We start from the raw sequence: 15,970 nt of genomic DNA, 5'->3' as shown, positions 1-15,970 counted from the left end.
ATAAGGAGTTTAGAACACCACGAGCGATTCCTTTGAGCATGGAGGTGGGAAGCTCCAGATGCTGAGTGTTTCGCTCGTTCATTTTCAAAAATGTACTTTTGTTCCCTCCGAATTAGACGGACGCAAGTGATTTGATCAAAAAGTATTTGTTAACTAATGAATGCAACCCCAGCTCTCTGGCTGGCACTGTTGTAATGCTTGGTGGCTGTTGGTCGGCTGACACCTTACAACCCAGTCAATCAAGAGAAATTTGAAGGCATTGAGGTATGTTTTATCGTCTTCAACAGACAGTTTTAACCGGAACCACCTAGCATTTAACTTAATGAGTTGTTCATGGGCAATTCCGGTATATTCCTGAAACTTTGCTTTAACTCTATGAACAGCTCGTGGCAATAAGTCTGTTAATTTTGTTCGGCCTGTTCGTGCTCCTGTTGCTCCCTGATTTTCTTCAGATCCTCCCTCTCGGGAAGATACCTCACAGCGACGATGAGCACGGCTCCAAGCAAGACCATCAGGACCCAGATGGCATAGCCCCAGACATACTGTGTCCGGGCCCCAATGGCAAAAAGACTTGTAGACACGGCCGGGGTGAACGACCTGATGACGCTGGTACCAGTCAGAGCTAGGGCGTTGAGGGTCCCCAGAACCTGAGGGCTGGGCGAAACGTCGTTCAAAGCCAATTGAATGCCGGTGAAGGTCATGCTTACTCCGCAGCCTATGGCCAATACTATAGGGGTAAATATCCAGAAGTAAGTGATTGCGGTTGGGTTGTGGACGCCTGCTTTGAGGACGAGGCTGCCTAGTGGACAGACGAGGAAGAAGAAAGGGTACGCATAGGCGCAGAGACGCATGACACCATTGGTACCAACGCGATGTTGCAAAGGCGGGAATATAATCAAGAGCCACAGGGCCTGTGCGATGCCATTGAGGGCCAGCATCAGCGATATCTGCAGTGTAGTGAAGCCGAAACCGCCAAGGTCGACGGGAGTGTACCAAAAGAGAGGAACAATGGCCGTGTAGGCTATTGCGAGTAGCGTGACATGTCCGTAGACGTAAAGGACGATACCGACGCCTGGAGACTTGACAATTGTCTTGACGGAATGTGTGTCCTTCTTCCGCGCCGCTCCATTGCCCTCGCCATGATTCTCTTTCTTGAGCGTCTCGTCGACGAAGAGAAAGCAATTGATGGACGCTGTCAACCCAATGAATCCAACCACGAAGCTAGACAGAGCATAAGGGTAGTCGATAAAGAACTGGTTTGTGAAGACCCTCGGATACTGATGCGCGGGATCGGCAAGCGCGCCGCCGAGGAACGAACCGAGGAAAAGGCCTAGATTGCCGCTGAAGGCGAACCAGCTGAAGGCCTTGGCCTGCGTTTTCTGGGTGCTGTGCTCGGCAATCATGGTACGCATTGTGACGATGGTGCCCCCAAAGACACCTGCCAGGCATCTGAATAGAATCATCTGGCCAATGCTCTTGGCCATACCGAAGATGGAAGTGGCCAGTGTGACGCCGACGAGCGAGAAGACGAGAACAGGCTTGCGGCCGATCCGGTCCGAAAGCCTGCCCCAGAACATCATGAAGATCGCCATGGTAAGCGAGAACAGCGACTCGATGAGGCCGCTGTAGAAGCCGACGTCTGCCGTGGGGAGGTTGCCGTTCTCCTGGGTCATCTTGTTGATGTACGGGAAGACGGAGAAGAAGGCCATCGGCTCCACCAGCCGAGCGTAGCACAGGAAAAAGATCTGCCACCCTGGCAACGGCTTGTCCTCCGGGTCGTCATCTTGTTGGCTTGGGTCGTTGAGCGTCGTCGCCTGTGAGATTTCCGGGTCTGCGGCCGGCGCGATGTCGCTGTTGATCAGCAGTGGAGTCGCCTCCGTCGCGTCGGTGCTGCTGGACACGGCGGCCCCAATGTTCCCCAGCAGCCTTCGGTCTGGCGCCATGTTGACGGTGAGTGAGAGGGCTTGTAGCTAATGTGTGCGCGTGCCGCCTGTAGATGGATTGAGTTGTCTTGACTGCTGGCGACCGATGCAGCCTTTTAAGGCGTATTTGTGTCTAGGCACGAAGCGCTGATGAATAGTCTCGGCAGGGGAAATGATGCAGGGTCTTTGGTTTTCAGGCCTTCCAGGCTGATCGGTATTACGTCCGCCCGTATGACGGTTTAAGACCTTCCGCTTTAGGCTAGAGCGAGCGGCGGAAGGATTCCAGCACCGTCTCGAGAGATGTCCAAGTCCACCGTTACAGGTACAACCCGTGCAAAATCGCACCGCCACGCAATCACTACTTAAGCATCATGCTCCAATTTTTTTAAGGTACTTTCGCATTCTATGAGGATTTAATTTCGTTTAATGATCTTGTCCCTGGGCAGTAACGTGAACTCTTGAGGGCTATTTCAGTTGTTGCTCCATATTAATTCTTTGTAGGCAGAGGTTGAGCTGTAACCGTTTCTTGCCCCTTGTCAGCACTTTGATCGGGGATGCCGTCTCTTTCGAGCCCGTCGGAGTCTGATGCCAGAGCCGAGGAGCCCTCTTGGGAAACTGCCTCATTTGCAAGTCTCATCTCGAGATCCGGATTCTTGTGCTTCCATCTCTTCATGTACCATGTGCCAAACATGAGGAAAGCCCACATCGCAACCTCAAACACAGTGGCCGCGGGATATCCATGCGGGTACCGCGGAGCTTCCACGGTTGGAAAGGTGAATAGAGGAATCCAGATCTGGCCGCAGAAACCCAGAGTCATCATCGAGGAAATGATGAGACCTCTCTCTCCGTAGTTCTCTTTCAGGGTGGAGTTTAGCCAGGAATACTGATTGAGACTCGGTCAGTAAGGGATTCAGACAATCATGGAAGTGAATGCATCAACGCACCAGAATTGGCGAGGCCATTCCGGAGAACCCTCCAAAGTAGAAGGCGCAGAACTTTAGGATATCAGGGACATTCCAAACTGAAAGGACGATGCAGGCGAATAGAACGAAAGACTGTGGCAGAAATATCAGTTACAATGTTCATATCATCCTACGCCCCAATCGGCTCTTACCGCTTGAAAAGACCACAGCCCTCGAAGACTCAGACAACCCGCTAGGGTGGTTCCGAGCCACGACGACAACGCCCGCAGTAGATCGATAAAGGTTGGCAAGATGTTCACCAGCTCAATCGAGTACTCGGAATCGCGCAGCCATAAGGCCATGTAACCTGTCCAGTAATGCGCTTGGCACAAAAAGCTGCGGTACATTAGCATCAAGTACCGGTCCCGATTCGGGATGGTGGGGGTGATCGACTGACATGTAGCAAGGGACGCAAATCCACCACATGGGACGGGAGAGCGTGTACTTGAACGTCTTCCAGGTGATGCCCTCTTGCTCAACCGTCGGCATCCGCTTCACAGCAAGAGCGTGCTCGTCCGCGGTGAAGTACCATCTCCTCGGCGAGGTTGGCAGTCCCGGCCAGAATGCGAAGCCCAGGAAGGAAATCGGCAGGGTAATGATGCCTTGCACAATAAAGAGCCAACGCCATCCGGCGCGCCCATAGACACCGTTCAAGTTGCGGTAGGCCGCGGCTTGGAGGTAACCCGAGAACATGGAGCCGAGCGAGTTGCCCATGAACCAGACACCAGCGCGCTTGAAGAGCTCCTCGTTCTTGAACCAACTGCCAACTGTTGCAGGTTTAGCGAATCTGGTGCAAGGCATGAGCGGCGCGCAGGTCGGTGCTTACGAATAAGATGAGTGCCTCCAAAAGAGGAGGCTTCAAGAAAGCCCGTAATGGCGCGCAGAATGTAGAGATGCCAGCTGTGCTTGATTTCGGATTGGCAAAAGGCAATGACTGCCCAGATAATTTGCAGCGAGGGAAGCAGAAAGGGGGCGCTGCATTCTATTAGCATCATATTCGTCCGATTATCGGGTCGCTTCGGGTATAGACACACATCTTGGCTTTGGTCTGGAGAGTCATCAGAGGAATCTGTCCAACAACGTATGCCGTGTTATCTAAGCATTTATTAGCCATGCTCTTAAAAAGGGCTCACTCGTTCTCGAGATGAACTCACAAGCCACGACATAGTAGTTCAGCTGGTTGCCCCACGCGTTGAGATCCTCGCGCATTCCCGAGACGTATGCGTTGGTGACATTTTGTTGTCCGAGGAACTATTGAAGGTCAGCTTAGTTCCTACTCCCAATATCCAACCAATAGAGTTTTTACTAACTCTGCAAAAGACTAGTTTGACAACTGCATTAGCTACATTACGACAGCTGTAGGATCAAAAGAGTTTTGACTAACACTTTTCAACGTAAAGTCAGCATGCATTCCTACAAAAGAGATTGATAGGGGAAGGGGAGTCAAACCGAAAGGCTTCCAAAGCATAAAATTGCAAGATCGAGCTTCCTGAGGAGCTTCCGCTCTGCGGCCGGGTAGTGGGAGGCTGCATAACTGGTAAGCAATACCGCCAATGTGCGGGCGGCGAGGCCGACAACTTACGGTACCAGTCAAAGACTGAAAGCACCACCGCTCCCACCTTGTTCTTCTTCAACGCTTGGCTAACAGCCCCCATTGTCGATACTAGTTTCTACGAAGCTGACATCCACAAGGTCAAGCCACGCCCGGCACTTTCAGCTCCGGCGGCGTTATATACGTCTGCCTTAAAGAGGAAATGTCCCGATTTTCTCCTTGATTCTTCTTTCCCCCCCTTTCTCCCTCGGTGTTGATTCGACGGGTTAAAATGACTGCTTGCCACTCCCTGGCTCTTTCTGCAAGTGCCGGGCCCCAGCGGCATGTTGTCCGCGCGCGATATGCCCTCCTTCTCATCCGCCGAGACCCGACCACCTGCAGCGTCCAAGAGCCTCGCCCACTATTCGTCATCGTGGCCGGAATGACGAGTGGCCAGTCGTGCCGGGGGGCGACGCGGGATAGCGGGTATCGCCAATGCAGAAAATACCCGATCGCGGCAAACGACATCGCGAGCCCGGACGAACCAACCTCCACGTCCCGCCGAACTCGGTGAATTTTTCGGCAGGGACGTGTCGTCCGGGGGAGGGGGGAGGCAGAGGGACTCCGGCTGGGGGGTTCTGGGTACCCGTTGGGACTCGCTTATGGCGGAGGTGCCGCCGAGGGGGGGAACGACAGACGACGCTGTGGGGATTGCGCCATCCGTTATCAAATGATGACATGCGGCGATCTCGCATTTCCAAGCGCCCTCGACCAAACAGAGCCGTATTGCTGCGTAGTAATCTTCGCGGGGTAGGCTGCAAGTGTGTGATCATTCAGAGGGGACGGGAAAAAATCACCGCGTCGTCATTGGGCCCTGGCCCTCCCCCCCGGTGGTCGATGGCTTCGTGTTTGGTGTTGCAGAAACTCCTGCTGGGCTAGCGGCAGATGGCCGTTGCGAGATCCGGTCATTGTGCCGCCCGGAGTCGCAATCAAGGTTAATAGTTAAAATGGCGAGCATGGGACCTAGGAGCAGCCGCACACTCTGAACTTCTTGACTGAGACCAACCAGCCTTCCAAAAGAGATACCCCCCTCCCTCCTCCGCCCTCACCGCCCAAAATGCCGTCCGCTGTATCCGAATTGTACCAGTACTCCCACGTCCCTGAGACGGAGGAGAACCTCGAATGGGCCGACCGTAAGTTCTGACCGCATGGGAGGTTATCGGACTATGTAGAAAGAGAAAAAGAAAACAAAAAGCGTGTTGGAGTTTGCTGAGCTGACTGAGCCTTGAAAGTCCCTACCATTGACCTTGCCAAGTATGGCACGCCCGAGGGCAACAAGGAGCTCGCCCAGACTCTGATCGAGGCTATCCGCACCAAGGGGTTCTTCTATGTCATCAACTACGGCATCTCGCAGGGTGCCGTCGACACGCAGTTTGCGCTCGGCCAAAAGTTTTACGAGCTCCCTCTGGACGAGAAGCTCAAGTACGAGCCGGACCTGGACTCTGGAGACTACAACGGCTACCGGCCCGCCGGGAGGCGGTTTCTGAGCGGGGGCCTCAAAGATAAGACGGAGGTCTGGAACATGGCGAGTGAGTGCACATCGAAGAATTGGCATATGCAAGCGCCCATGGCTGACGTACGCGGTCACCAGCCAAGGCTGGGCACATTACCCAACCCCTTCCCAAGCTGCTGGAGGACCGGAAGGAGGAGATTGAGGGATTCGCCAAGGTAATTCGACCCTCTCATCATCAGTGTCCGGAGCTTGCCCGGAAACCCCTCACTAACACCGCAATCTCAGGACCTGCATGACAAGGTGCTGGACCCCCTGAACCACCTCATCGCGCTGGCGCTGGAGCTGCCCGAGGACTTCTTCACCAGCGTGCACAAGTGGGAGACGCACGACGAGTCCCACCTGCGCTACATGAAGTACTCCAAGTTCACCCCCGAGGAAATCGCAAAGCTCGACGACGGCCTGTGGTCCCACGGCCACACCGATCTCGGCACCATCACCCTCCTCTTCCGCCAGCCGGTGGCCGCGCTGCAGATCCGGGACCACGAGACCGGCAACTGGAAGTGGGCCAAGCCGCTCGACGGCAGCCTGACCGTCAACACGTGCGACGCCCTCAGCTTCCTGACTGGAGGATACGTCAAGTCGACTATCCACCGGGTGAGTCCCTTCCCCCTTCCCTCTCCGGCACCAAACTGTTGGAGCTTTCTGCTCGCCAAACCGTTACTGACCACCGCAACAGGTCGCCGTGCCGCCCAAGGACCAGCGCCACGTCGACCGCCTGGGCCTGCTGTACTTCGCCCGCCCCCAGAACGACCTCGTGCTCAAGACGGTCGACTCGCCGCTCCTCAAGCGCGAGGGCTTCACGCAGAACGAGTTCGAGGCCGGCGGCCACCCCGTGCCGACCATGGGCGAGTTCACCACCCTCAAGCAGACCTGGCAGCAGAGGAAGGGCACCAGCTTCCAGTCCGAGGACGGGCAGGAGATCGTCCCGGGCTTCAAGGGCCAGTACTTTAAGTAAACAGATCAAAAAGCCCACCTTAATAATGAAAATATCCGGGCAGAAAGTCCCTCAAAGATGTAAACTTTTTTGTTGCGCCTGATTCTGACATTGTGAACCAACCAGGGGCTAGCGACGCGGCAGGCGTGTGGCTGTCAGATTTACAAGCACCATCTGCAGCGGGGCTTGATATGTTTAGATGCGGCGCTTCTGCTATTATTTGTTGCGTCCTAAAGGTGGAAAGAAGCCGGGAAGTGCACCCCGAAGCCACGATGCAGGGAGCCTAAGAGGGCAAACACTCGGAATCCAGCGTCCTAGTTGCATCGTATATTCGAGAAACCTACCTGTAGCCGCTACTCGGAGAGAACATTGCCAAGCCGATGTTAGATTACGACGCTAGTAAGGGAGCTATGCTAGTCCCAAAAACGATTGGCTTTGCCCATGGTCTGACTTCTTTGTCGAGAACATGACGTCCTAACGTTTGGGCCATAAGACGTTTCAAAACGTGAACACGAAGACTGTATGCTTAAGCGGCAACCAAGCGTGGCGGTTGGCAATCTAACCCACTCTCGGACGACGGTGGCTTACTCAGTTGGATGTGTTAAAGATACCCACACACGTGCTTCGTGTTGGGTACGTACGCGTCACGGCACGGTTCTGGGGCAAGGCAAGAACAATTCTGGTAATCGCTGTCATTAAATCGTAAAATAATATAATACTAAGGGTATCCCGCATCCATGCCGAAAAGAATCGCCAACCAGCCAGCCGAGCTCGAGAACGGGCTCAGCGGCTCACCGAACCGCCGAGCCCGCTCTTGCAGATGACCGTGCCCGCCGTGGGCTGCTTGATCTTGTTGCTGTTGAAGTTCCAGAGGCCCTTGCCGCCGGACGTCATGGTGAGGCCGGTCGTGATGCCGTCCTTGTTGGTGTAGCCGAGCTTCATCGCGACGGCGGCGTCGTCGGTGCTGTTGGACTGGCAGGCGACGGTGAGGGTGCCGCTCTGGGACGAGATCCAGTTGTAGGTCGGCATGGTCACGACGTCGTTGTACTTGGGAGCGGCGGACGTCGTGGCCGCGGGCGCGGCGCTGGTCGTGGGCGTGCCGGGGGTGACGGGCGGGCACTTGGAGTTGTCGTAGAGGGTGGCGCCCGTCTGGGGGAACGGGCTGAGCGGGCCCCAGAGGTTCCCGTCGGCGTCGCGGCCGAGGCCCTTTGTCAGGAACGAGTAGCTGCGGAAGTCGTGCGGGCTGGGGGGGCGGCCGGGTGTGGAGTCCTCTGGCTGGATCCACTCGGACACGGGCATGATGTACTGGCCGGCCAGGATGCCGTTCTTGGTGGTCACGGTGCCGGTGCCGGCGACGATGCGGTACTCGCGGCCGTACTGGTCGTTCTGGGTCGCCTTGATGCGGTACTCGAACTTGTTGCGGACCTCGGTGTTGGGCACGTTCACGCCCGCGATCTCGCGGTCCACGCCGACGCCGGTGCACGGGTCGTACTCGATCACGTAGATCTTGATGGGGTTGACGTTGGCAGCGGAGTCGGAGGTGTAACCGACGAACTATGTGGAGTTAGCAAAAAATCCAAAAACCGGGGGTTTCCACAATGATGAGCGAGAACGGGGAGAATGGGGGACCGACTCTTGTCTGGGCGATTTCCTGGTTCGCCGTGTCGGCGGTCCAGACGCCGATGTTTGCGTCTTCCATGCGGATGTAGGTCGGGAGGCCCACGGTGGTGATTTGGACGTTGCTTACGACAAGGTTGTAGACGATGACCTCGCCGTTGGCCTGGATACCAGAGTACTCGACAAAGTCACCGGCAACTAGAGGGGCCATGACGAGGGCGTTGGGAGCTTTGCTGCAGGTCACATTAGGAGGGGATACACGAGGGAAGGCGCTGAAGAGGACTCACAAGGCTCCCTGTTTGACGCCGGCAGTGACGTCGGGCCTGTTGGACATAGGGCAGAGGGGGTCGGTGGCATTGCGCGGGACGCACATGGGGAAGCCGGAGAAGGAGGTGATGCTGGGGTTGGCGTCATCGGCGGTGAAGAAAGGGTGAGCGGTGTACCCGACAGAGTAGATGGCTCGAGGGTCGTTGATGCGGATTGTCGGCCCGTTCCTCAACTTGATGCTGCCGTCGAAGCTCACGCTATCGACGTAGCCCGTGGCACCATCCAGCAGCGACTGCGCAATGGAGACCTGGGCGGCGATGCGGACCCCGTTGACGACGTTCCCGACGACCTCGCAGTTATATCCACCATAGGAACCGCTGCGGGCGAAGTCCTTGAAGGGAATGAAGGCGGCAGGAAAGGTGACCTGGAGGTTCTTTGGCACCGTGATTGAGTAGCCATTGCAGGTAATGGTGCCGCCCGAGTTGAACTCGGTCGTCGTGGCAGAAGCGCTGGTAGTGTCTTGTCAGCAGGAGCCCCATCATGATTCATGCCCGGGGAACATGGCGAGAGACTTACCCTCCAAAGACGCCGTTAATGTCGAAGGGATAGTCTGCCACTTGTGCACGAACTCCACTGAAGGAGAGAGTCGCACTGAGCGCCGTGCAGAGGAGAGACTTTGATGAGAGCATTGTGAACGTGTGTCAACTTGAACCAGATGAATACGGATGACAGAAGATGTGGAGGACTATGGGGTGAACGCCTCCTTGGATGTCTGAATATCGTACTCCAACTTGAGTCTTATGAATACTCTCTGGACGGTCAGTAAACAAGGCACTCGAGCGCGGCGTCTCCCACAACGCAGATCCCAGGATACCTGAATCCCAACAGCGGGGACCGAGAGGCTTGGCGAACCTTCGTACAAGAAGTCTAGAACTTGGCTGCATGGAAAGGTCAGCCTCAAGTCATGATCCTTCGATCACTTCACGAGGGGGACAGGGGTGAGCGAGGGTGGCGACCAGTAAGACTTCGGATGGTCTGTTGTTAAGCGAAAGCATAACCCGGGAATTGGAACTAGTAGAAAGTGCTTGTGCATGTGTGTGGCAAGCGTGTGCAGCAGCGCAGTATGAAATTGGGGGGATGGCCGGGATGGCCGGGATGGGCGGCGCCGGCGAAGCGGCCGACGCTGCAGAAAGGCTGGCCATACGTTGGTCAATGCGGCGGCAAACTAAGGACACCATTCCAGGGCTGTGGTCGTATGCACAATGTCCACAATTGTCACATCAATACTTGCTGGTGATGGGCGAAGGGCCCTGGGTCCCAGGCAGCGCGGCTGAGGAGCTGATAAGGTCACGAGCTGGGGCGACAAGGATTTGCCGGGGCTGAGGGAGGGGGATTAGCAGTATGACACGACGAATCGACAGTTCACCCCTACGTAATGTTGCAATGATGTGTCAACGTCGTCGAGCGGGATTTTCTTGGTGCGGGCGGTGACCTTGGAGCACCGCCGCATTGGGAAGATAGCAAGGGGGAGCCGTTCAAGCGTGCGATCAACTCGGCAAAGACAGGCAGGCGGAGAGACAAAAGCGCGTCAGGGTTCCTTTGAGATCCACCCAGGGAGTTCTTCCATCGCGTACACAAAGCTTTGGCGTGAAACGAGGAGCGTTGGGCGCGTAGGGACACACGTCCATGGTCTTTAACATGAGGATTCGACTCTGCTCTGGGCACCCCGGCAGTTTGGTTGACAAGGCACTGGAGATCTGGTGAATTGCCGGGGAATAAAGGCTCCGGTTGGTAAATACAAGGCAAAGGCGAAGCGCCGAGGGCCACGGACCGGCGCGGTCGAGATGCTCGGAGGTTTTCAACGTTTTAGCGGCGGCCAAGTGGTGTGTAGTGTCGATAAACCACCCGAGAAGCGGATGGATGACCGGACCAATGAGCACCCCTGGATCCCTGACGAAGAGTAAACGAGGAAACGAGCCAATCAGCCAGGGGGCATTTGAGCTCCCTCCCGCACCCTTTCTCAGTGAAGGGTGATCGATGGCCAAACCGGGCTTAGATGCCAAGAATAAGCTTAACAAGTCTAGCACGCTTAGCCCCGGCGTCTGGGGTCTCCAGGTACCAGAAACCCCTTGGGGAACCAGCGCGGCGTGCCCTCAGTCCCCCCCCCTCTTTCCCCGTAGCCATCTTCGGCTCTTCAACACACACGCATTGGTCCCTCGTCTTTTTATCTTTTTCTTTTCCATTTTCGGCCCAGAACTCCAATACTGTCTCTGCGTCTCCCCTCCAACCGCTGAGATCAGACTGTTACAGGCGACTACAGGTTTTGTACTTTGAACTTGACTCTTGGGGTTGGCACTTGGGATGAGGTGCGTTGTCCGAACTTCCATTGTTCATCCGATATCACCGGCACCAGCGTAATGCCTGACGAAGCTCACCGAGCCGACATGTCGTCGAATCATCACCCCAGTCCCGGCCCGCGCAGTAAGGATGCAGCAGGGCACAATGCTGCGTCAATGTGGCACACGATAGTCTTGTCGTCTTAGCTTTGCTCTCGAAACGAGTCGACCTGGCCACCTGCCACATACATCGCGCATCGCGCATCGCGGGACCGCATCTGGCCCTTTGGAGCAGTTTTTGCCGATCCCATGTGGGCCCGAATGCATGTATTACATGGCTCGGGTAGTGTCGAGATCCGTTTCTGTGCTACTACGCACATATCATGATCGACAAGGGCCTGGCGTGCACCAAGCTGGGCCTACACCCCACCGCTCGCGGAGGAATCCCGGGCTGCGCCGGAGTGAGGGCTGGCCGAGGTGTCATCGGCGGGGCCAAGCTGAGCTTGAATCGGAGGGCCGCAGTTGAATCCCTGCCTCGCCGCCTCGAATCCACGTTATCGCAGATGCTTTGGATACGATGCAGCTGAAGCTTTTACACGGCATCGGATCCATTGGCTCGGCCCAGCACCCCCCCTGCTCTCATCATCTGGCGAACTCAACCCCTCATTCGTCAACGACCACACCGAGAGAAGACCCCCATCATCTATCGAACCAGATCCCTGGAAACCTTGCATCTCAGCCCCAACCCGCAACTCTATCCTCTTTCGATACCCATCCATACCCGTCGATACCCATCGATGCCCACGCAGTCGGCGGCTGCTCGTGATGGCACTCCAACCTGCACTGTGATGTCCTAGAATAGCATCATGAGACATAGATTGCCACTCCTTCAGCGGCCCGTTTCAGCACCTTAGGCCCGCGCTATTGGGACATTGCGTTGTCCAGAGTCAGAGGCTGAGATCACCGCAACCTCTTGGAGAATAAGGGATCCAGACTCGACGAGCAGCCGCACTAATGCGCGCGCTCCTTTCTCCTGTCTCCTCCTAGCGTCAATCCCCGACCTACCCGTGTACCCCCCACCCCATCCATTTTCTTTTTTCCGCGCCAGGACTACCCACCATACCCGGCCGGCAAACACCTCTTGCAAGCTCTTACATGGGACATTACGCTTGCGCGAGAGTGGCGCCATTGTCGACTGTCGACCCATCGCCCCAAGAAAAGATTGTGGTCAACCCTACAGATGTTAGGCGTGGACAGCCTGTGTGGCCCGCAGGCTAACTTCTTCTCGCCCTTTCTTCGCCCACGACCTTGTCCTTGGGCCCGCTCGGAGGCATATGCTGACCCGCAAGTGTGGGAAACAAGCCCGACCACCCCGTTGGCCTGGTACAAGGCTGCTGAACCAAGATCCCAGAGTATCCATGTTCTAGACCTCGTCTCCGCATCCCCGGCCAACGACACTTGCGTCTATCGCGTCTTTCGCAAAGTGTTGCCTCTCTTCACCAGCAACATGTTCACTTTTCTTCGCTCCACACGAGGACAATGTTGGGGCCCCGCCACCGTCGAACCTCGCGGTCCAGGCTGCGAGACTGAGGGCCAGCCCGGCATGGATCACACCAAGTGCCCGACAGCCCTTTTTATCTCGCTAGGCTTTCCATGAGATTGAGAGGGATTGTCAAGCTAGTCATGGTCTTGCCCCAACAGGCTAGCTGAGGCCCTCTGTTTAGACAACTCCATTGCCAACGCTGTTGTTTTGGCTCGCCATGTGGGGGGTCTCTGCATGGGCCATGTCGAGTTGGACTGTATCGCAGCATCTCGGTCCCATTAGTCGACCGGCATTTACATCTCTATCTGTGATCAAGACGCGTCGCAAAGGTCGTTAAATACCCATGCCATGTCCGCTGCATCTGGAAACTTGCTCAAACAATCTCATCAGTCTTATCCTCTTCCAAGACTTGCCAACAGGTAGAGGCTTCGCCACCCGTCTTGGCTAGCACTTGTCACTACATAGTGTCTCTTGGCTTTGGTCACTGCGTTCTTCCTCCTTCTTGATCATGTTCTCCCTCCCTCTTCGCCAGTCTCTGGCCGTCGTCCTGGCTCTTGCCTCGGACACACTGGCCAAGGATTGGGAGAGCCCCGCCTACACGTGGCTTTACGAGTTCCCTCTGCCGATTCCTGCCGTCAAGACGGAGCGGTTGTAAGTCTAGCAACTCCCATCGAACCCGACAAAGACACCTTGACGACTAACCGGCTCAAGCCCCGATCAACCCATCGCCAACCCGGTCACTGGCAAGAAGATCAGATACTATGAGATCGAGATCAAGGAATTCACCCAGCAGGTGTACCCTAATCTCGGGCCTGCCACACTGGTCGGCTACGACGGCATCTCGCCTGGCCCGACGTTCATGATGGAACGTGGCGAGGAAGCGGTCGTCCGTTTTACCAACCACGCCAAGATGGCCAACTCCGTCCATCTCCACGGCTCCTACTCGGTAAGTGCTGCGCAAGTCTGCTGGAAGTAAAGCCAATCGCTAACAAGGTCGCACAGCGCACACCTTGGGACGGTTGGGCCGAGGACACCACGGCTCCCGGCCAATACAAGGACTACTACTACCCCAACAGCCAGAACGCGCGAACGCTCTGGTACCACGACCACGCGATTGACCACACCGCCGAGAACGCCTACTTTGGCCAGGCCGGTGCCTACATCCTTCATGATGGCGCTGAAGATGCCCTTGGCCTGCCCAGCGGGTACGGCGTCTACGACATTCCCCTGATCTTGTCTGCGAAGCAATACAACAAGGACGGCTCCCTGTTCTCCCCCGCCAACGAGACCACCAGCCTGTACGGAGACGTCATCCACGTCAACGGACAGCCTTGGCCGTACCTGAAGGTCGAGCCGCGCAAGTACCGTTTCCGCCTGCTCGACGCTGCCATTTCCCGCACATTCCTGCTCTACCTCGAGGATCTCAAGGGTGCCAGAGTCGACTTTGACGTTATTTCTTCTGATGCCGGTCTCCTGACGGGCCCTCAGAAGGTCAAGGAACTCTACATCTCCATGGCAGAACGTTACGAGATCGTCATCGACTTCTCCCAGTTCAAGGGCCAGAATATCACCATGCGCAACACCAAGAATTTCGTCCCGGACACCGACTACCTGCACACCGACAAGGTCATGCGCTTCGTCGTGGGCGGCGCAGACGCCACCGACAGCTCCCAGGTCCCCACCGCCCTCCGCACCGTGCCCTTCCCCAAGGACAAGACGGGCATCGACCAGCACTTCCTCTTCCACCGTTCCGGCAGCGACTGGCGCATCAACGGAGTCATCTTCGCCGACGTCAACAACCGCGTGCTCGCCAGGCCCAAGCGGGGCACCATCGAGGTGTGGGAGCTCGAGAACGGCGCTGGCGGCTGGAGCCACCCGATCCACATCCATCTCGTCGACTTCCGCGTCATCAAGCGCGTCAACGGCCGCAACAACGTCGTCTACCCGTACGAGTCCCAGGGCCTGAAGGACGTCGTCTGGCTCGGCCCCGGCGAGACCGTCACCGTCGAGGCCCACTACGCCCCCTGGCCCGGCGTCTACATGTTCCACTGCCACAACCTGATCCACGAGGACCACGAGATGATGGCCGCCTTCAACGTGTCCATCCTCGAGGACCTCGGGTACGAGGAGACCCAGTTCGCCGACCCCATGGAGGGCGAGTGGCGTGCCAAGAAGGAGGACCCTGCCGCCTACACGTACGCCGCCATCAAGTCTCGCATCGAGTTCATGGCCAAGTTCCAGCCCTACAACAACGTCAAGGAGGTCGAGAGCCGACTGGACGCCTACTGGGCCACCAAGACTGTCGTTGCTGCTGCCACTCCTTCGTCCACTTCGACTCTGGCTGTCAGCACGACTACGACTACTTCTGCCTCGACAACCATTACCTCCAAGGCCACAACTTCGACCAAGTCGGACGACAAGAAGACTTCCTCCACCTCCACCTCCACCTCCAGCACCAGCACCAGCACCACTTCGACCAAGAAGAAGCGCGGCATGCGCTTCCGCGGGGTCGACATGGAGATTCCCAAGCGCACCGCGGCGCCCCAGGCATGAGACTGATTTCGAAAAACACGGGGTTCTTCCGGCGGGAGGGGTTATATTTTGGTTGCTTACATCACGACTTGACGACATGCATCCATTATAGAGCATATAATTTGTGAGAAGATATTTTCTGTATGTAGTACGGAGCGGCGAGCATATGACGAGGCCTCTGAGTAATTAAATAATCACTATTCCTTATTGCATACCTGACTGCGCCTCATCTGTCCCTCGCGATCGTCGAACCCAGAGCCCAATGTCTCAAAACCAGACCTGTTAGTCGCACCTCGTCCTTTGAGGCAGTGCTTGGTTGGCCAGGGCAAGACGGACCACTCCTCCCATCCTAGATGATGTGTTGCCTTGATAATAGCAAACGCGCATGACTGGGTTCAAGAGTATAAGGCTCGGCTACAGCAGCTGTCAAGCACAATCGCGAACAAGCACACCGAATGCGCACTGCTTGATGGATCTTTAAAGTGCCAAGTTTCCGGTCATGCACTTACACATTTGCATCCGTGACGATGACGGCCCAGAAACTCGGGCTGGAGTATTGGGGGGGCAGCGGCTGTGATTGGCGAATGCGGGAATGATGCATGGCACTGAGACCCGACCTTATGCGATCACGGACAAAGTGCAGGCACCCGACCGGCCTCCCGCATGAGGCGCAGCGGCGCGCACGCTCGCCCAAGTGCGCGCAACTGCGCGGGCGACTTTGCGGCTCTGCGCTCAGAAGAGGATGCGGCTCTG

The 15,970-nt window shown here is 56.5% G+C and overlaps 5 protein-coding genes across 5 annotated transcripts; 2 read left to right on the top strand and 3 right to left on the bottom strand.

Annotated features, from left to right (window-relative positions):
* Nucleotides 1–401: 401 nt before the first annotated feature.
* On the bottom strand, nt 402–1,943 carry EsH8_II_000535 (major facilitator superfamily domain-containing protein; the record flags this gene model as incomplete). The annotated part of the gene is made up of 1 exon (XM_083263833.1): nt 402–1,943. One exon carries the CDS (start codon nt 1,941–1,943, stop codon nt 402–404), a length of 1,542 nt encoding a protein of 513 aa, XP_083121155.1.
* A 466-nt stretch (nt 1,944–2,409) lies between these two features.
* Nucleotides 2,410–4,539, bottom strand: EsH8_II_000534 (uncharacterized protein; the record flags this gene model as incomplete). Its single annotated transcript, XM_083263832.1, has 9 exons — nt 2,410–2,805; nt 2,867–2,977; nt 3,037–3,220; nt 3,282–3,651; nt 3,711–3,859; nt 3,919–3,979; nt 4,039–4,135; nt 4,334–4,410; nt 4,467–4,539. 9 exons carry the CDS (start codon nt 4,537–4,539, stop codon nt 2,410–2,412), a joined length of 1,518 nt encoding a protein of 505 aa, XP_083121154.1.
* Nucleotides 4,540–5,532: 993 nt separating this feature from the next.
* On the top strand, nt 5,533–6,943 carry EsH8_II_000533 (uncharacterized protein; the record flags this gene model as incomplete). The annotated part of the gene is made up of 5 exons (XM_083263831.1): nt 5,533–5,608; nt 5,708–6,004; nt 6,067–6,143; nt 6,214–6,582; nt 6,665–6,943. The coding sequence occupies 5 exons, from the start codon at nt 5,533–5,535 to the stop codon at nt 6,941–6,943; spliced, it is 1,098 nt and encodes a 365-aa protein (XP_083121153.1).
* Nucleotides 6,944–7,705: 762 nt separating this feature from the next.
* Nucleotides 7,706–9,495, bottom strand: EsH8_II_000532 (uncharacterized protein; the record flags this gene model as incomplete). The annotated part of the gene is made up of 4 exons (XM_083263830.1): nt 7,706–8,476; nt 8,556–8,772; nt 8,827–9,315; nt 9,383–9,495. 4 exons carry the CDS (start codon nt 9,493–9,495, stop codon nt 7,706–7,708), a joined length of 1,590 nt encoding a protein of 529 aa, XP_083121152.1.
* A 3,698-nt stretch (nt 9,496–13,193) lies between these two features.
* Nucleotides 13,194–15,238, top strand: EsH8_II_000531 (multicopper oxidase family protein; the record flags this gene model as incomplete). The annotated part of the gene is made up of 3 exons (XM_083263829.1): nt 13,194–13,336; nt 13,397–13,631; nt 13,688–15,238. The coding sequence occupies 3 exons, from the start codon at nt 13,194–13,196 to the stop codon at nt 15,236–15,238; spliced, it is 1,929 nt and encodes a 642-aa protein (XP_083121151.1).
* Between the last annotated feature and the right edge of the window lie 732 nt (nt 15,239–15,970).

This window comes from Colletotrichum jinshuiense, chromosome 2, assembly GCF_051148585.1.
Source record: "Colletotrichum jinshuiense chromosome 2, complete sequence".
NCBI classification, from domain to species: domain Eukaryota; kingdom Fungi; phylum Ascomycota; class Sordariomycetes; order Glomerellales; family Glomerellaceae; genus Colletotrichum; species Colletotrichum jinshuiense.
Note: the sequence above shows the minus strand (reverse complement) of the source record. Positions and strands in the feature narration are given on the sequence as shown.